Raw genomic sequence first — 21,010 nt, 5'->3', positions numbered from 1 at the left:
TGCAAACTATAACTTCGATGCGCTTTCATGTCGACGAACGTCTGTTTAGTTCAACGGCAAAATTTAAATATCCGGAAGTAACGAATCTGCCAGTGCGAAACACACAGTTGGATAAACACATGGCATATTTGGTAAGCGCAATGGCGCACACTGGTGAATAAGCGTGAAAGTCATGACGATTCACGTGAATTCGTAATTTTTTTTTGGATAGCATTGATGACATTGCTTTTTTTCTTTCGGGGTTACATAGCGTATGCTATTTACATCATTTTTTAAATCTCAGCAGTTGTCAGTTGTAATGATACACTGGAAACTGTCAATGCAATAAGGGCTGATTATACATGATCAAGGCAAGGTTTAGTTTTGGCTGTCACTCATTGAAGACTGAGGTTAATGAAGTTTGTGAATGCAGATTCATCTGTTTTTTTCCCTCTCGATCGCAGGCTTTGAGATGAGCTGTCAGGAAAGTTCTCCAGGTCCCCCGGGGGACATTACACCCTTCCAGCAGATGATGGCGTCCTGCTCCGGGGCAATTATTACATCACTCTTGGGTAAGAGACTGCACATTTGTTATGTATGGATAAATATATAGATGTATACCTTTTATGTTTTTTTTTAAAAAAAAGCTGAGTTGTATGCTATTTTATTACCGTATTTTGTTAGAGTCAGTAAATGTAGATACATTCATCATTTACATTGTGCGTTTTTCTTTTAAATGTAGCATAAAATACTGTACCATACACAATATTGTACTTTAACACGTTGTTACTAAATAGATACCAAAATTATGCATTTATATATAGTACTAGTCAAACATTTGAGAACATTTGGATTGGTTAATGTTTTAAAATTAAAAACTTAGCATGACTGCATTTATTTGGTGAACAGTACTATCGTGAAATATTATTTCAAATTTAGATAACTTTTTTTCTATTATACTGTATTTGATAATGTGATTTATTTCTCTGATTCAATGCTGGATTTTCAAGAATGGCTATGTGAAATTATTCTTAGGAAATTATTCTAAGATGCTGATTTGCTGCTTTGTTAAGATAAATTATTATTGGTGCTCAATCATTAATAATTGTTATTATTACTAGTCTTTATATTTTTGTGGAAACCATGATGGATTTTACATTTCAGGACTCTCTAGTGAATAGTAAAAACATTTTTATTTAAAAACAAAATCTTTTGTTTCATTTAGAAATGTCTCAAACTTTAATCACATTTGATCAATTTACTGTGTCCTTGATGAATAAACGTTTTTTTTTTTTTTAAGATCATGTGACACTGCAACTGGAGTTATGGTTGTGAAAATTCAAGATTGAATAAAAGAAGTAAAATACATTTTAAAACATTAATTCATTCATTCATTTTCTTGTCGGCTTAGTCCCTTTATTAATCTGGGGTCGCCACAGCGGAATGAACTGCCAACTCATCCAGCAAGTTTTTGTTTCTCTGGGAAACATCCAGACACACATTCACACACACACTCATACACTACGGACAATTTAGCCAACCCAATTCACCTGTACCGCATGTCTTTGGACTGTGGGGGAAACCGGAGCACCCGGAGGAAACCCACGCGAATGCAGAGAGAACATGCAAACACCACACTGAAACACCAACTGAGCCGAGACTCAAACCAGCGACCTTCTCGCTGTGAGGTGACAGCACTACCTACTGCGCCTCTGCTTTGCCCCATTTTAAAACATATTGACATGAATTATTTGAGAAAACTATTTGAGGAAATAAGTCATTTTGAAATGAATTGATTCATTCATTAATTTTCCTTCGGCTTAGTCACTTTTTTATCAGGGGTCGCCACAGTGGAATGAATCGCCTGAGTTTAGTATAGATTTGTTTTGTTTATTCATTCATTCATTTTCTTGTCGGCTTAGTCCCTTTATTAATCCGGGGTCGCCACAGCAGAATGAACCGCCAACTTATCCAGCCGCAACCCATCTCTGGGAAACATTTACAGACACACTCATACACTATGGACAATTTAGCCTACCCAATTCACCTGTACCGCATGTCTTTGGACTGTGGGGGAAACCGGAGCACCCGGAGGAAACCCACGCGAAGGCAGGGAGAACATGCAAACTCCACACAGAAACACCAACTGAGCCGAGGTTCGAACCAGCGTCCCAACGACCTTCTTGCTGTGAGGCGACAGCACTACCTACTGCGCCACTGCCTCGCTGATTTGTTTTGTGTCTATATTTTTTATAACAATACTGTTCTTATGTAATTGTTCTTATGTAATTTCTTATGTAATTGTATGTAATTGTTGATTTATTAAATAGTAGCCTTCTTGAACAACTTAAAAAATATTTTACCTTAACCCTTGATTCATTTACCATTCAACTATAAGCATCCTACCTATCTATTTTACTATAAAATCTAACACTATTTCAGTAATACTTATGTTTTTTTTTTGTACATTGACAGTAACACCTCTGGATGTGGTAAAAATCCGACTGCAGGCCCAAAAGAATCCTTTCCCCAAGGGTAAGCTTGAGCTGCTGTCCTTTCAAATAAAGTAAAAGCACAGATCACCCAAAAATTCTTGTTTCAGACATTTATGAGTTTCTTTTCTTCTGTAAAACACACACAAAAAGGGACAATTTAAAGAAAGCTGGAACCACTGACTTCCACAGTAGTTGTTTTTTCGACTATGGAAGTCAATAGTTACAGGTTTTAAGCATAAAACCTGTGTGTCTTCTGTTGTGAGGCTGGGTAAAGAGTGAACAGCTGAATTTTTGGGTGAACTATCCCTTTAAAGAGTTGATTTGGCTGAAAACCTCACTCATATTTTGTCAGGAAAATGTTTTGTTTACTGTAACGGACTGATGGATCATATATGCGTCTGCGAGAATGGCAATACAAAGGTCTGGTACAAAGCACCCGGACATTTCAGCGGCACATTGGTAAGATGAACTATATAGAAATGTAAATCCAGCTGCGCTTGTTTTTAATTCTTTTATTCTGTCCCAGGACGCCTTTCTTAAGATCATACGTATGGAAGGAATCAGGTCACTATGGAGCGGCCTTCCTCCAACGCTGTGAGTGTCTAAATAAATTTCTGAAACCAGACATTAAATGGACCCAAATAATGAAACGTTGGTTTTCTTTGCAGAATAATGGCAGTGCCTGCGACTGTGATTTATTTCACATGTTACGATCAGCTGTTTGCTCTTCTCAAGCTAAAGATGGGCGACCGATCGGATCTGGCACCGCTCTTTGCTGGCGCTATTGCAAGAGGTATTGTTTTAACACGACTGATTAAATGCTTACCTTTTTTTCTCCACGTGCTGAACTTCTGTATCAAACTTCTGAATAACATGACATGAGTTTTGTGTCAGTGGGCTCGGCCACAGTAATCAGCCCCCTGGAGCTCATCCGCACCAAGATGCAGTCTGAGAAACAGTCGTACAGAGAGATGAGTGCTGTCATCCGGTCAGCACTGAAAAACGAGGGTTTGAGGTCTCTGTGGAGGGGCTGGGGACCCACGCTGCTACGGGACGTCCCATTCTCAGGTGAAGCACATAAGCTATGTTTGCATCCACCTATTCATGGAATATTACATAGAAAATGCTTGATAAAAACACCAAGAGAGTTTTGAAAATGCGATTGAAGTAAACCAAACTTTTACTTGATAAGAAAAAAAACGTGCATGAACTACGATGAAAATACATTTGCCGAATAAATTACAGTACGTGCAAGTGGTTTTGTTAGAAATCTGTAAGTGATCACGTGATAACAAAATCGGTGTGATGGGATGGTGTTGATGTTAATAATAAATAATTTGTTACATTTATATAGCGCTTTTCTAGACACTCAAAGCGCTTTACACAATGTGGGGAGTCTCCTCATCCACCACCTGTGTGCAGCATCCACCTGGATGACGCGATAGCAGCCATGTTGCACCAGACAGCACATCCCACACCAGCTGATTGGTGGAGAGGAGACAGAGTGATGAAGCCAATTATGATATGGGGATGGTTAGGAGGCCATGATGGACAGAGGCCAGTGGGCAAACCCATACTCTTTTTCAAAGGACATCCTTCGAAAGATTTTTTTTACGACCTCACAGTTGGAATCTCGGTTAAACGTCTCATCCCAAAGTCGTTAAACATCTGAAATGTTGTTTTGCCCATTCCCTTAGCCACAGCAAATTACATTTTTCTTTTGCATATTTGCTTTATTCGTAAATGTTTTATGCGATATCCCAGTTTTGCGCATAAATTTAATTGGCATCTTTGGATGGAAACAGCTATTCACTTGCTCCTTTAAAGCACAAGATACTACATGCTAGATTTGCTAAAACGCAGATTTAACTTCAATCCACAAAAAGCACTGATGATAGAGGAAATTTCTGAAGATGATCTACTGACAGTGTGCATAATTGAAGAACAAAGGCACTTCAGCTAATTGCCATAATGCAAGTAATGGTTTGGTAGCATTGTCTTCTGGCATTCCAAATAAATGTACATGAGTGAAGAAAGTTATACAATTAGTGCTGGGCAAAGATTAATGGCAATTAATCACATCCAAAAAAACAAATATGTTTTGACATAATACACTGTATGTGTTTCCCAGAGATGGGTTGCGGCTGGAAGGGCATCCGCTGCGTAAAAACTTGCTGGATAAGTTGGCGGTTCATTCCGCTGTGGCAACCCCGAATTAATAAAGGGACTAAGCCAATAAGAAAATGAATGAATGAACACTGTATGTGTGTGCGTTACAATTATTTATGATTTATATGTGATATAAACAAAAGTATACAAAACTATTTTGTTACATACTTTAGATATGTACACTGATATACAGTGGTCAGCATAATTGTATATACCCCATATTAAAAATATATTTTAAAATATATATTTTTTAATATATATATTAAAATATTTTATCCATAACAACATAAATTTGGGTGTTCTAGTTTTTGGGTGTTATCATAAGTTATTTTGTTAGATAAGCTCCAAAAAATAGTAATTTAAAAGAAAGATTTTCCTGAGCACACTATAATTTGCATCATATACATGTATGTTACATATATCAAAACAAACATTTTCTCAAATCTATGCGTGCATGCATGCATTTTTTTTACATACATAAATATGCACAGCACACACGCATACATTGTCAAAACAATCTTTTATTCAGGATGTGATTCATTTTTGCCCAGCACTAAATGTATTATATAATATATATAACAATAATACAATATTTATAATAGGATTTATTTTCTAAATAAATTCTGTTGTTTAAATCAGGGTTTTATCATATTTGAAATGTAAAAATATTTCACAATTTTCGTTTTTTTTTTTTTTTTTTCGTTTTTTTTTTTAGCTGAATTTTTACTTAAATGAAATTTTGGTTTCCTTAAGAGACTTCTTTCAAAAATAAAAACTTTAAAACTTTAAACACTATAATAATATTAACCATACCACAGAAGAGCAATATTTTAACAGGGTTTATTCAAGTCTATTCCAGACATTGAAAGTCAGTGAATTAGTTTTTGTCCGTGCTAGGATAATAGAAATGTTAAGAGCATTGGCTTCAACATGACCACTTCAAAAACTGGGTGTAAAAAGTAGACGACAGGAAATCTAAATATAAAACATAAACAGATTTTTAAAAAAGTTCATTCGTATCCATTGCTGTTCTCATAGTAGCTAATAAAAGTCATGCAAAATAATATCCAAGCTATAACCATTTTAATATTATTCAAAGCACAACAGCAGCAGCCAGCTTTTACCCTTTATTAGACGTCAGTTGAATCTGTCATAGTCAGGGAATTTCACATTTAGCTTTAAGTGGAAAATCCTGTTTAAAAGAGTCCTGCACGTCTTTATATGATACATGTGTCATGTTTATTGTTATTACCTAATATCAATTATCTGACTTTGTGTGTTTGTCCTCAGCTATGTACTGGTTTAACTATGAGAAGGGCAAATGGTGGCTCTGTAAACGCTACAGCTGTAGCGAACCGACTGTTGCCATCACATTCACAGCTGGAGCTCTGTCTGGATCAGTGAGTCCGACATCTACATCTGCACCCACATCTCATCTTTAAGGGATAGTTCACCCAAATGTTAACATTCTGCCATCATGCACTCACCCTGAAGCTTTTCCAAACCTATACAAGAAAAAGACACAAAAAAAAGGTATTTTGAGGAGTGTTGGGAATTAACCAGGCTGTATACAGTAGACTTTGACTTCCATAGTATGATAACTTTGTGGTTTCCGACATTCCTCAAAATGAATAAATGAAAAAAAATGTATATAGAAAGATTCTTGAATATTTACAAAGAGACATTGAATTTCACAGATAACAAATGACATGAGACGTTTGACCAGATATGGGAGAGTTGGAGAAATGAGACGCGGGCGGCATCCAAACAATAAAAATAAATAAAACAAAAACAATCTATGTGGCCCAATCTCTACCCTATCTATCCAAAATAAAAATGCAGAAGTTAGTGAAAAGAATCTTCGCGTCTAATACGCACTACCTAACCTACGCTGATCTTTGATGGAAAAACCAAAAGTACAGTGGGTGGAGCACGCCCCTTACCTAGTGTGTCTAATACAGAGATATTCAAGCTACTTGTGCACAATGTATGTCGCACGACATTCTTACCTGTCCCACTCTCCAACCTCAGATGCGCATGACATCGACGGTAGACAAATGGAGAACAAATAACGGACAGATACCAAATTGTAACACACAGTAGACATATATCAAAAAACACAGACACACAGCACAACACAGAAATTCAGGGCCTCCAGTGTAGCGTCCTGTCACCACTTTTATGCCACGGTGGCAGCGGCTGGATTGGAGACCTTGGATGACGTCAAGGGGGGCACGGCAAACAGCTGGGCAGCGGTAGCCAATCGGAGCCACTGTATAGGTGGAAGCGGGAGAGAGGTAGAGAGCAAGCGAGCACAATAATGTAACAATCTTCTTATACATGTTTTAAAAAATTGAGGGTGAGTAGGTAGAGTTTTTATTTCTGGGAACTCTTTAACCATTTATGAGCCCAATTTGTTTTATAAACAGTGGATACAGTATGTGTTTGTTTACATCTTATGTGCATGGTGTGTCTATGAAAATGTGTCTTGATTTGTCAGATTTGCTATATATTTTTCATGTTTCAGATCGCGTCGATCATCACACTGCCGTTTGATGTGGTTAAAACAAAACGACAAGTAGAAATGGGTGAACTGCAGACCATGAAGTGTGAGTATTGAAAAAATTGTTCAATTGTTTTTTATTTTTTAGTTTTTTTTTTTCACAAACTATTCCAATTTTTCAAATAACCTAAAAATAAAATGCTAAAATATAGGCGTAAAACATAATTGTGTCAGCGTAACATTGTTTTAGGGTTATTCTGTACTTCTAAAATGTATATATTAAAGAAGTGATCCCATTACATTTTATTGTACTTTAAATGATTAAAAACTTCATGACAAATGGACAGTGTGCTATTGTGGCCAAGTATAATCATTTCAAATGAAAATGAGTTTATTTAAATGCACTATTATCCATAAATGTCATCAGATATTTTTTCTCATAAATATGCCTTTTGGCTATATATCATAAACTACTGAGTGACATTTAATTGGGTCTTCTGTAAATCATGGTAAAAGTATATTATTTTTTGCTTAGACTAAAAAGAGAGAGAAGAAAAAAATAAATAAACTTGCTAATACGTCAGAATTATTAGCCCATCCAGTACATTGCTAGATGCTAGTATTCAGCTTAAAGTGACATTAAAAAAAGGTTAATTAGGCAAGTCGGGCGAGGCAGTGGCGCAGTAGGTGCTGTCGCCTCACAGCAAGAAGGTCGCTGGTTCGAACCTCGGCTCAGTTGGCGTTTCTGTGTGGAGTTTGCATGTTCTCCCTGCCTTCGCGTGGGTTTCCTCCAGGTGCTCCGGTTTCCCCCACAGTCTAAAGACATGCAGTACAGGTGAATTGGGTAGACTAAATTGTCCGTAGTATGTGAGTGTGTGTGTGACTATGTGTCTGGAAGGGCATCCGCTGCGTAAAAACTTGCTGGATAAGTTGGCGGTTCATTCCGCTGTGGCGACCCCGGATTAATAAAGGGACTAAGCCGACAAGAAAATGAATGAATGAATGAATGAATTAGGCAACGCATTGTATAACGATGGTTTGTTCTGTTGACAATCGTAAAAAAAATATTGCTTAAAGGGGCTAATAATATTAGCTGTGTCTCATTTCAGAGGCTGCATCCTCTGAAGGATGCAGACTTCAAAGATGTGTTTTTCGAAGTCCACACAGGCCGAACTGAGCATTTTGAAATGAGATGATCTAGCCCAACAGAGGACAGATCTCATCACCAGTCTGCTGTTAATAAACAGTAGTGAAATTTGTAATTTTTTTTTTCAAAGTGATTTTAAAACTTGTTTCAAGCGATCTGAAGGCAAAACAAGGTTTACGAAAGCTAGAAATAGATTTCCTTTGATCCATACATGTACACATAAAACTGTAAACAGTCTATAAAATCACTCTTTAGTTAGACGTGTCATACTCTTTTTGTTTTTTAACGTGTGTTTAGATATCGAAGTCAAATAAAACCTAATTCATACATTTAAGAGAGTTAAGAGAGTTTTTTTTAAAAACATCCTGCCGTTATTAGTGCGCAATGAATCTTGCACTTCGAATGCATTTATCAGAGGATACAGCCTCTGAAATGATCACAGCGATTGACCTTAAAGTTATTATTTTAAAAAAACAACTGTTTTTATTCTAGCTTAAATATAAAATAAGAAATAAAACTTTCTCCAGAAGGAGAAATATTATAGGAAATACTGTGAAAAATCTCTTGCTATTAAACATGATTTGGGAAATATTTGAAAAAGAAAACAAAAGTCACATGAGGGCTAATCATTTTGACTTCAACTGTATAAATTACATTATAATTTAGTTTTGATGTTCGAATACCACTTTTTGTTTTTGACCCATAATGAAATCATTAACAAGTCATTAATATGCAGTAATGTCTGTTTAGTGTCCACGCAAGTCTCATCCAGCACATGCAGTGTGATGAAAAGGATAGTGGCTGAAAATGGAGTATCAGGACTCTTTGCAGGTAAATGGATTTATTGACCAATTTGAGGGATGTAAACAATAACAATGGTACCGACATATTTCCTGTTTTACATTTTTTATTTCTATTGCTTACGAGAATACAAAAAGGTCCACATATTAACAAATAATGTTCTGATAGCTGTTTGAACATTAGGTTATGATTGAATTGCGTATTGTTACAGATATGAAGAAGTTTAATAAGAAGCAGGAAACGTTCATGGGCCTATGACATGACCACACTGAAATGGTCTATAACAGTGGTTCTCAAACTGTGGTACGTGTGCCACTAGTGGTACCGTAGGCTTCCTTCTACTGGTACATGGAGGAATCAAATATGTCATATGTACATGCTACATATATTTTAAAAAGTATCAAAAAATTTTTTATATATGAATATGATGAGATTGATGACATATAGCCTATATTTATGAGGTCCAGGCAACATTTCCAGGTGTTGATAAACAGGCCACTATATCGTCACCTTGGTTCTATTAGCGTTCTAAATGATTTTGAGCTTCCAAGTTTTTGCATTGCATATAGCAAACATTATGTGAGTAACAGTTCTCTTTCATATCTTAACATGACAGAGACCCTTAATGTACTCTAAATGTAAATTATCAAAGTTCTCTTACATTTGCAAATTGGAGTAAACAAACCACTGTAAATGCAGACAGAACCTTCTCATTCTTAAAAGTCTTTTTCCACTTGGAATTATAAGGTTCTATCTGGCAGATCATTCATTGAAGCTTTACTTTTCAAGAAATACAATCAAAAATATATATAAATTGGTGTTGTAACAATATGTTGATGCTTATGAAAGCAACATTTTTGCTTTCTATAACATTTATTTCATGTTTTAGGATGAACATTTGTTCTTGTTCAAATTAAACACACAAGGCTGGGCTAAATATTTTGTGCAGATGGTAATTTTATGTAATTAATATGTTTATTTATAAAATTTTATTCTTAATATGAATTATTGAGTTTTTTTAATATTGATATTTATTGAATTATATGCCCCATAAATTAAATAAAGTATTTTCCCTTTAAGGCTTAATATTAAATTTAAAGAATTTAAGATAAAACAGACAATGAGCAAATGAGTTTAATAAACTCTGAAAAATGTTTTACTTACTATTTATACACAAATACAAATATTTCATGTTTAATATAGACTTTTTTAATATTTGTTTCTTTTGAGACACTGCTTGCTGAAGAGCTACTTGGGCTCCAATGAGAGGGAGCTTGAACTCCAACTCCTTCTCCTATAAGCTGTTTTAATGCGTACACCCTCCCCTAACCCCAACCCCCAGTGACATCACTGCAAGGAAGGAAGGAGGAGCTGGAGCTCAAGCTCCCCCTTGCTGGAGCTCAGCTCTGCCCAAGTGGCTCTGCAGTGCGTGCCACTTTTTCTTTTTCAACAATGTAAAATGTAACATTTCATCTCAATGACAAAAAATGCTTCGAAATCATCACATTTACACACGTCTCAATTTTGTGTGGTTCATTATTTAGTCGGCTCTGATTTTTGTGTGATTTTTAGTGGTGGGCAAAGTGAGGCTTCGTGAAACACTGAAACTATCGAAGCAAATGTGTCGAAGCTTCGAAACGTTTCGAAACACCACTCTACGGTGACACCTACTGGTCATTTTATCTGTATTACACTGAAACTGCTTCAGCAAAGAACAGTTGAGCAAATTGAGGTATCAAACCCCACTTTGTAGCCTTGAATTATCAAATGGTTTAGTCGAGCGGTTAGAGTACGTGACTATCATGCGGGAATAATGGGTTCGAATCCAGACTGTCACAAGTGTGTTGAAATGCTTTACTACCAGTTGGTAATGCTTTGTTATTGTATCGTTTTGTTTCAACATTGCTCTGACATACGAATAAACATTTGTAAATAAATTTGTATTTTGTTCATATAACAGGGTTGTTACTAGATCAGATACAGTTGTGGCCAGAAGTTAACAATAATTATTTATATTATTAATTAAATTTCCCATTGTATTTTATTAACGTCTATCCAAAACCTAAACCCATCACAGTACTGTAAAAATATGAATTATTGTTTTACAGTGTTACAAAAATGATGCTAAATTGATGGTGTATCCGCAGCTGTATCCTATCTAGGCTACACCATAAAACAGTAACATGATTAAAATACATAAAATCATGATTTTGGAGTATTTGTAATAGTCGAGATTCGAACCCAAAAAAAATTTGAAATACAGTTCCATAGTGCACACGCACGGTCCACTAGCCCATACAAGACGGAGACTTATTAAAGATCATGCCAGTGAAATGCAGATTCTCCGGGTCTTGAAACGCCTCTGAAATGATCGATGCTTTGAATCGCTTTTGTCACGTGACCAAGTGTTTCGAAACACTTTAGTCACATGACCTGGGTGTTTCGGATCATGCTTCGGTACAGTGTTTCGAAACACTTGCGCTTCGGGATCTCGACACTGTGTCGAAACGTCAGTTTCACGTCAGCCATCCCTAGTGATTTTTATCTTTCTGGACTTTCCCGCTGTCAGTGGATCAGTTTGGTGAAATGACAAAGAAAGCTGATCCTGATTGGTCCTCGTGCGTGCATTGAAAATGCTGATTGGCTCACAGAAAGAACCTTATAGAGCCAAGCTAACTTTGTAGATAAAACCGTTTTTGTTTTTTAAATAAAAAGTCTTAAAATGTAAACAACTTATAAAAAAAAACCTCCCATAATGTAAACAAGTTGTAATTCAATAAGAATATGTGTGGATATTAATAGAAAGGCAACTCGCCTCCCCCTTTCGACCATTAGAAGCTTTATCACAAATTACAGATGGAAGCTTAAAGGATCAATCCAACCCAATATTGCTTCGTTCTAAGGAAGTCTGGAAAATGGCTCATAAGAGGTGCCAAATCTCTCACTTATCTCAATACTACTCCTCAATATGGAATAATAACTTTTTCAAAATTGGAAAAAAGCCCTTACTTTGGGGTCATTGGCTTAGAAGTGGTAAAGGTACTTTAAATGATTTATTTAATAATGGTAAATTAATATCTAATGATGTTTTGAGAAAAAAAAATTAGAAGGACGAGATCATTTTTGGATGATTTTACTTGATAAAAAAAAGTTTGAGAACCACTGTTCTATCATATATAAATGTGACCATTCAAAGTGCTTGTGTTGTATATTACTGCACCACCACTAGATGTCTCAACAGCACAGCTCACGTTTTCTGTTCTCCAGGTTTCATGCCGAGGCTGATTAAAGTGGCTCCTGCGTGTGCTATAATGATCAGCACATATGAGTTTGGGAAAGCTTTTTTCCGCAAATACAACCATCAGAAAGAGGGTCAAGCAACTGCGTCCCAGCACATCATTTCTCACACAGAAAAGCACTAACACTCGATCACGAACATGCCGATAAATTACTACACAATCCTTTTTCCATCATGTATTATATGTTGCTGCCTATCTAAAAGCAGAGATTATAGATTTGCTGTGAATAAAACAATGTACCTTCTCCTGTAAATTTATAAATAGGGGCACGTTCCTCCCAGATCATTCAGATTACAATTTAATATTTGTATTTTGATATTTATTTATTGATTTAAATGAGCTGAAGAAACTTAAAGCCTATGATATGAACTGATATTAAGGTGATGCCAAATTATTTGCATCGCGTTCACTGTGATTTATTTTATTCTGTGTTTTAATTTGTTGTTTAAGCGTCTTAGTAATGTTTCAGTCCTGCCTTTTGTAGGTGTGTGTTGAAACCAATGCCAATGTGTGTGTGAATGGTGCCAAAACGACTGAAGCTGTTGTGAGTGAAGGCCAGGTTGAATAATCAGACTATTTGAATTGTTCTGTATGCAACTGTTTTTTAATTGCTGATTAGTGTCTGACTATTAATCTGAATATCCACAGCGCTTTTAAAGAATTTCACGGTGTGTAATTCAGTTCGTTTTTTTCAAATTGATTCAATAATGAATTTTTTGAAACCTCATCGTCTCAGTTTCTTCATTCAGACAAATGCACAATATTGTCTCCAGTTTCTTTAGATTAGTATGCACAGGCATTATTCAAATTACAATTCATTTGAACAGAAAAATGTCTTGGTCACACTACACAATAAGGTTTCGTTAGTTAACGTATTTACTAACACACTCAAAAAACTTGCCCAATAAACTTATTTAAAATAAGCTTATTTAATAAGCTTAAATTCTTGAGATTTCATTGGGACAACTTAATCTTTTTATGTTCAATCCGCATAAATATGCTAAAAGTATTAAGTTAACTGGTCACACTTTACAATAAGGTTCATTAGCTAATGTTACTTAATGCATTTACTAACATGAACAAACAATGAACAATACATCTACTACAGTATTTGTTCATGTTAGTTAACAGTTAAAGAAAATACAGTTGTTCATTGTGAGTTCATGTTAACTCACGGTGCATTAACTAATGTTAACAAGCATGAGTTTGGATTAGTAAATGTTAATTAAATTAACAATTAAAAATTAAATTAAAAATAATTAAATTAAATTAAAAATGTAAATTAGTAAAGTTTGTATTAGTAAATGTTCAATAATGATTAATAAATGCTGTACAAGTGTAGTTCATGATTAGTTCATGTTAGTAAACGCATTAACTAATGAACCTTATTTTAAAGTGTTACCAACTTGATTAATTTGTGTTGGGACAACATGAATGGGGAGGTGTCTTCTGGCCCCTGTAAATCTGTAAATCTATTTTTGTGTCACAATAAAAGTGCGTTTAGGAATAAAAATGCAATTTTAAAACTTTTAATAAATTAAGTCCTTGGCTATGTACAGGCTATTATTACGTTAGTTTTACGTTAAGAAATGCAGCCTTGAATTTACTTGTCGGCAATGCTGGAAAATAGATGTAATATTGATCAATTTAGTTTTCAGTCACGCTCATGTCAAAGTAATATTCAGCTCGTTTAGTTTTGCCTTCATTCATTTTTGTTTTCAGTCGTGACATCACAAATCTTCAACACATGATTTATTTACAACACGTTTTTATACATAATAGTTTAACTAATTTCTAACTACTTCTTTGTCTTTTTGCAAGATAGTTGTATTCACATTAAAGTGTAATTAAAACACTTAACTGGGTTATGTTAACTAAGGAAGTTAGAATAATTAGTCAAGTGATTGTATAACTGGTTTGTTGTGTAGACAATCAAAAAATATACACTAATTATTTGTTAAGGAGGCTAATAACACTGACCTTAAATTTATTTATTCATTTTTTTTTATTAAAAACTGCAAGTAATAAACTATAAGAAATAAGATTTATTATGACTCCAGGGGTCTGTTTCAGTAAGGAGGTTCAACCAACTTGGAGTTTAAACTTGAACTCTTGAGTTGATTTACCGAGAGATTAAAAACTCTTCAGCTGTTCTGAAACCGAAAACTCATCTGAGTTAGGTCAATCAACTTTAAGTAGACATACTCATAGTTAAGTGCGCACACAATGACTATAAAAAACATTATCAATGGAGCTCAAATATTACGAGTGACCATGGCAACATCTTAAAAATGAGATCAGCATTTCTTTCTCCAGCTGAACTTGATGTGCTCATGCAAATATAGCAAATATGAGCATATATTTAAAAAAGCAACACCACTGCATCATATCAGACTGTTGTTGAGGCCAAAATATGACCCTTTTTGATGTATAAAAGGGGCTCTTTAAATCCAACTCCCTAACCATAAGCCCGCACGTTATGAGGAATAGCTCTGCATATTTGCCACTATGCTAATTTGTGCTGTGCTTCTTACGTTACTCCACATGTTAATGATATATTATGTCTCTGTTCTTTAAATTGCATATTGTTGGCAAATCATCCGCAGACATTTCCACTCTTATCGGCACCATTTTAGAATTGCCCTGTTTGCTAAATAATTTTTGCCTGTTGCTGGCCCAGTGTTAGTAACATCATAATTATTTATTTCGCAAAGTATTCCAGACAAAACGGAGTCATTCAGCCAAGCTTTTATTAACATTTTAATTTATTGAAAAAACAAAACATGATCATACATGATAACATTAGGTGAACTCTTAAAACATATTGAGGCTAAATTATAATGAATATATGATATTCATCTCAGTGCGCCCTAATTATCCTCATACCTTTAATTCCTGTCACTGTCCAACAGAACATCAAGGAAACGATAGAGAAATACATTCACAAATGTCTGTAAAAAAGGCGACATTTCTGTAGTGTTTTAAATAGATTCGCACTTTACTTGAAATCAAAGCATAGAGATCCATTCACACCAAAAACCAAGAACATATTGTTGTCCAAATGTCCTGTTTGTTGTGCATGTAAATGTTTGAGCTCTTTAAAGCAGGACGGATTGATTGGCTGCATTTAAATTAGTGAGCTAATTATAGCAGGAAGGATTCTGATTGGCTGACAATTGTCTTATTCATTTGCTGGGAATAAAAGCATTCCAAGAGTTATTCCAATGGTTTCATTCTGTTTATTAAACGTGCCCTGCAGATGTTGTTTATCAGCTGAGCAAAAAAAAGTCTTGACATAAATTACCTTTATTATGTGGAAACAGACCAAACCAAAACAATAAACAAAACGGAACAAAACTAAACAGAACAAAATGATACAAAAGGAAACAAAACTAAACTAAATTAAACAATAAAAAATAAAACAGAACTAAACAAAACAAAACAATAAAACAGAACAAAACAGACCAAAGCAAAACAATAAACTAAAATGTAACAATTCTAAACTAAACAGAACAAAACAATTTGGATCTAAATTAAACAAAGGAATAAAAAAACAAATCGGAACAAAATGGACCAAAACACAACAATAAAAAAAACATATATAAAAAAATATGAATGAAACCAAAACAATAAACTAAACTAAACAAAATGGAACAAAACTAAACAATAAAAAATAAGAACAAATCCGACCAAACCAAAACAATAAACTAAACGTAACAAATCTAAACGAAACGAAACAACATAAAAAAAACTAAGCAAAACAAAACAATAACAAATAAAACAGAACAAAACGGACCAAAACAAAACAATAAATAAAACGGAATTACAAAATACAGATGAAACCAATACAATAAACTAAACTGACCAAATTCAGAACAAAATTAGACAAAACAAAAATAAAAAATAAAACAGAACTAAACAAAACAATAAAACAGACCAAACCAAAACAATAAACTAAACGTAACAAATCTAAACTAAACGGAACAAAACAATTTGGAACAACATGAAACAAAGAAATAAAAAACAAATCGAAACAAAATGAACCAAAACAAAACATTAAAAAATAACAGATATTAAAAATATGAATGAAACCAAAACAATAAACAGCAAAACTAAATGGAACAAAACTAAACAATAAAAAATAAGAACAAAGCCGACCAAACCAAAACAATAAACTAAACAGAACAAATTTAAACTAAACAGAACAAAAAAAAAAAAAAAACCAGAACAGACCAAAACAAAACAATAAATAACAAAACAGAACTAAAAAAATATAGACGAAACCAAAACAATAAACTAAACAAAGCCGACCAAAACAAAACAAAAAATAAAAAACTAAACTAAACAAAACGGACCAAACCAAAACAATAAACAAAACAAAAAATTCAAGGGAATCGTTTTCCAGGACACAGTGAGGGCACTAAAGGACAGTGAGGGTTTACCTTTAATATGTGCTGTTAGTGTGACCTATTCATCTGCTATAATTTATATGGATTTTTTTTAGTTCTCGTCCTTGGTGTGACTGTGCCTCAGGTACTGCAATGCATTTCGGTCATTCCACTGCACATTCAGTAATTTTAATTGCACATTATAAAATAATAGGGCTGTGAAAAAACCTGACACAGAAAAACTGGCGTTGAACAATGTAAAACATGCTGTTCACATGTCACAGATGGCACAGAAATGAAGTCACGAACAGGCGGACAAGACATTCTTTACCACTAAGATTATGGATGTTCAGCAAGGCAAAATACGAGCCAAAAAGTCTATTTGAAATGAGTGCAAATGAAGGGAATTCTGCATACGTGTTTCCCTAAGATTTCTGTAGTGTGCCGATGCTAATGAGCTTAATACGTTCCGTCAATTTCATATACAACTGGTGGCTAAGCATGCCTCTTAATAAGCAATTGATGATCAAAGTATTAGAAGTGATTCTTTGACTGTTTAACACAACTTTACCAATTAATAATGAATTTAATAAACAAATAGGTTGCTTCAGATTATAGAGCAGCCAATTAATTAAAAACAAACCATCAAATACATTAATTATCATAAGCTGATTGAGCATCTGAATAAAGAGATGCTGCCAAAAGTTACAATTCTGTCTTCATTTATTCATACTTGACGTGTTCTAAACAATTTCATAGTTTTGTTCAGTTGAATGTAAAAGAAGATATTTTGAAGAATGTTGCAAATTGGTAACTATTGCCATCTACAGTATTTTGTTTTCCCTACTATGGTAAGAACATAAGAAGATATTTTAAAGAATGTTGGAAGTTGGTAACCATTGACTTCCATGGTATTTTTTTCTTCTATGGTATGAATATAAAAGATATCTTGAAGAATGTTGGAAATTGGTAACCATTGAAGTCCATAGCATTTCTTTCCTACTATGGTATGAATATAAGAGAAGATATTTTGAAGAACATTGGAAACCGGTAACAATTGACTTTTATAGTATTTTGTTTTTTTCTACTATGGTATGAATATAAGACAAAATATTTTGAGGAATGCTGGAAACTGGTAACCATTGACTTCCATAGTATTTTTTTCCTTTCTATGATATGAACATAAAAGATATTTTGAGGAATGTTGGAAATTGGTAACTATTGGCTGCTAAAGTATTTTTTTTTTTTTTCTACTATGGTATAAATATAAGAGAAGATATTTTAAGGAATGTTGTAAACTGGTAACCATTGACTTTTATAGTATTTTTTTCCTACCACGGTATGAATATGAAAGAAGATATTTTGAAAAATGTTGGAAACCATTGGGCAAACATCTATATTTTTTGTTTTATTTTTATTTCTATTTTGTTTTTCCTACTATGTTTATGACAGTAAAAGATAGAATGTTGGAAACCGGTAACCATTGATATATTTAGTATTTAGTTTTTCCTACTATGGTTTTAGTGTAAAAGAAGATATTTTGAAGAATGTTGGAAACCATTGGGTAACCATTGACATCTTTAATATTTTGTTTTTCCTAATATGGTTTGTATATAAAAAATATATTTTAAAGAATGTTTAAAATTGGTAACAATTGACTTCTATGGTATTTTGTTTTTTTTACTATGATATGAATACAAATGAAGATATTTTGAAGAATGTTGGAAACCAGTAACCATTGGGTAACCATTGACATCTTTAATATTTTGTTTTTCCTAATATGGTTTGAATATAAAAGAAGATATTTTAAAGAATGTTGAAAATTGGTAACCATTGACTTCTATAGTATTTTGTTTTTCCTACTATGGATATTAGTGGTTAAATGTTTTCTTTTACATTAAACAGAACAAAAACTTTTTGAGGGGGAGTGGGGATGTATTTAAAAAAAAGAGCTAATTGAAAGACATTATATTGCTGTAGCAGATGAACAGACATTTATACAGTGGCTTTACAAGTCAATACATAATATTTATGTTCATCTCAATGAACATCACTGGCCTAAAGTCCTCTTCATTATAAAGTTAAATTTTGCAACATACAAACAAACAAACAAACAAACAAACAAACAAACAAACAAGTTTGATTCGCTCTAGAGGTAGAATAATCACAGCATTCACTGTACACTAAAATAAGAAGGAATTTTTGGCTGGATTATTTGTGTCGTCTTTAAAAAAAAAATAAATAAATCAATACCGGCAATTTCTGTTCACACAAAAATGACAATTTACTGCAGATTTACTCAGGTCAGCAAATATGTTGGTAAACTTTTTCTTCAGTAAAGCATTCAAGAAGAGTTTTGCTGAAACTGTGGCCCTTTGTGACTCAAAATGCAAGTCAATGGATATATTGAGAGACATAAAAACAAACAGGCAAAATAAAATTAAGACCAGTTGCTCCTGATAATACCTGAATGTATTATAAAGAGAAACCTTTACTCTGTGCAAAAAAAAAAAAAAAACTTATTTACCAAATTTAATCCACAGAATCTGCAAATGGTCTTTTGCCTGGTACCTTGCATTTTATGACCACAGCTAAAAATCTCTAATGTTGTATTGAAGAAAAAGAACTTTGATGGTCTGTACAGTGAGTCAATCAACAGCAATTTTGTCACTTCTGGATAAACCACATCTATAAAAATCCTTTATTTTTGGTTATAAATACATTTCTTTACCCCAAATCTAATAGAGCATATTATTTATCGTCCACATTATTCTTAATTATTTTACAAATGCCTGACAATAGATGGCACCATTGCACAACAGCGACTATCTATGAGTGATGATGAGAAAAATGTGATGTTGAGTGCTAGATGAGAATGTTAATCACAAAACTCATGAATATGTAAGAGAACAGAGTGAATCTCAAAGACTGAAAAAATATATTAACATTCAGAGTAAAGGCAAGAAAACAAAGCAATATTTGTTGTTGAACACGCTTCTTTGACACAATTAGACCAATTCATATTGATAGGGCTCCGTTTTTTCAATCTCACAATCCAAATGATTCCTAATAAATTAAAAAGGGGTCATGTCCTAAATATTTCCCCCTCACTGAAATATCACAGCCAATGATAGTTAGTGTTTTGCAGTGTGTGTAAAGAAAATAGTTAACGGTTTTAGATGCCATGGTGATTCTAGTTTTTTAAGTGATTACATTATTCACTATAATTGATATAATTTATAATGAAATGTGGATTAAAAATTCGTATAAACTTCGTATATATCTGTGACAGTTTAGTTTGTGATATGCTATGTGTTTGAATGTTTATAAATCATCATTTTCCAGAACAAAGGGCATTTAAGACCAATCATGATTTAGCAGAGGTTGAAATGTTATTTTAAGGGGACAAAATAAGACACAACAATCAGTATGAATTATGAAATTAATATAAGGATTAAAATATAAAAAGTCCTCACAAATCTTAAAATAAACGAAAATTAAACTAAATATAAAAACAAAAATAAAATAAAAAAACATTTTAAAAAACAGGGGTAAAGTTTAGCCGGAATCAAAGTGTATTTTTTAAGGGCGCCAAAATGTGTGGTGATGGGTCCCAAATCAAACCAAAATAAAAAAAAAAAACTAAACAGAACAAAACAAATTGGAACAAAGAAAAAAAAACATTTTAAGAATGAAAAAGAACAAAACGGACCAAACCAAAACAATAAACTAAAGGTAACAAAACAATTCAGAACAAATTAAAACAAAACGGAACAAAACAATAAAAAATAAAACAGAACAAAACTAATCGGAACAGAACAAAATGAAACAAAATGGAACAAACCAAAACAATAAACTTAAATGTAACAAAACTAAATAAAATGGAACAAAACCATTCAGAACAAAATAGAACAAAAAACAAACAAACAATAAAAACAGAATAAAACTAAACTAAAACGTAACAAATCAAAACAATTAACAGAACAAAACGGACCAAACCAAAACAAAAAACCAAAACTAAATGAAACAAAACAAAAATAAATAAATAAATAAAACGGAACAAAACTAAACTAAACAAAATCGGACAAAACTAAAACAAAAAACAGAACAAAACAAAATAAAAAGGACCAAACCAAAACAATAAACTAAATGTAACAAAACTAAACAAAACGGAACAATACAAAACAATAAAAAATAAAACAAAACTAAACAAAAACAAACCAAACCAA

The 21,010-nt window shown here is 33.4% G+C and overlaps 1 protein-coding gene across 3 annotated transcripts; it reads left to right on the top strand.

Moving 5' to 3' along the window:
* The first annotated feature begins 91 nt into the window (after positions 1-91).
* On the top strand, positions 92-13,120 carry slc25a40 (solute carrier family 25 member 40). 3 transcript variants are annotated; one of them, XM_005158270.6, is made up of 11 exons: positions 92-131; positions 444-551; positions 2,455-2,514; positions 2,827-2,933; positions 3,001-3,068; positions 3,143-3,267; positions 3,369-3,542; positions 5,934-6,043; positions 7,171-7,252; positions 9,044-9,124; positions 12,362-13,120. In XM_005158270.6, exons 2-11 carry the CDS (start codon positions 452-454, stop codon positions 12,514-12,516), a joined length of 1,062 nt encoding a protein of 353 aa, XP_005158327.1. In that variant the 5' UTR covers positions 92-131; positions 444-451; the 3' UTR covers positions 12,517-13,120. The 3 variants fall into 3 exon arrangements, 2 of the variants coding, with proteins under 2 accessions (XP_005158327.1, NP_001002360.1); NM_001002360.1 differs by having other exon boundaries at positions 116-350; positions 12,362-13,115; XR_012391405.1 differs by having other exon boundaries at positions 125-350; positions 5,934-6,270; positions 6,971-7,252.
* The last annotated feature ends 7,890 nt before the right edge of the window (positions 13,121-21,010 follow it).

This window comes from Danio rerio, chromosome 16 (genome assembly GCF_049306965.1).
Source record: "Danio rerio strain Tuebingen ecotype United States chromosome 16, GRCz12tu, whole genome shotgun sequence".
Lineage (NCBI taxonomy): Eukaryota > Metazoa > Chordata > Actinopteri > Cypriniformes > Danionidae > Danio > Danio rerio.
This window is presented reverse-complemented; position numbering and strand designations above follow the sequence as displayed.

Bases quoted from the DNA above. Each gene is read 5' to 3' on its own strand.
- slc25a40 (XM_005158270.6), top strand. From the start codon at position 452: ATGAGCTGTCAGGAAAGTTCTCCAGGTCCCCCGGGGGACATTACACCC. The intron at 2,515-2,826 runs GTAAGCTTGAGC...ATATTTTGTCAG, and splicing joins AAAGAATCCTTTCCCCAAGG to GAAAATGTTTTGTTTACTGT. The intron at 2,934-3,000 runs GTAAGATGAACT...ATTCTGTCCCAG, and splicing joins GACATTTCAGCGGCACATTG to GACGCCTTTCTTAAGATCAT.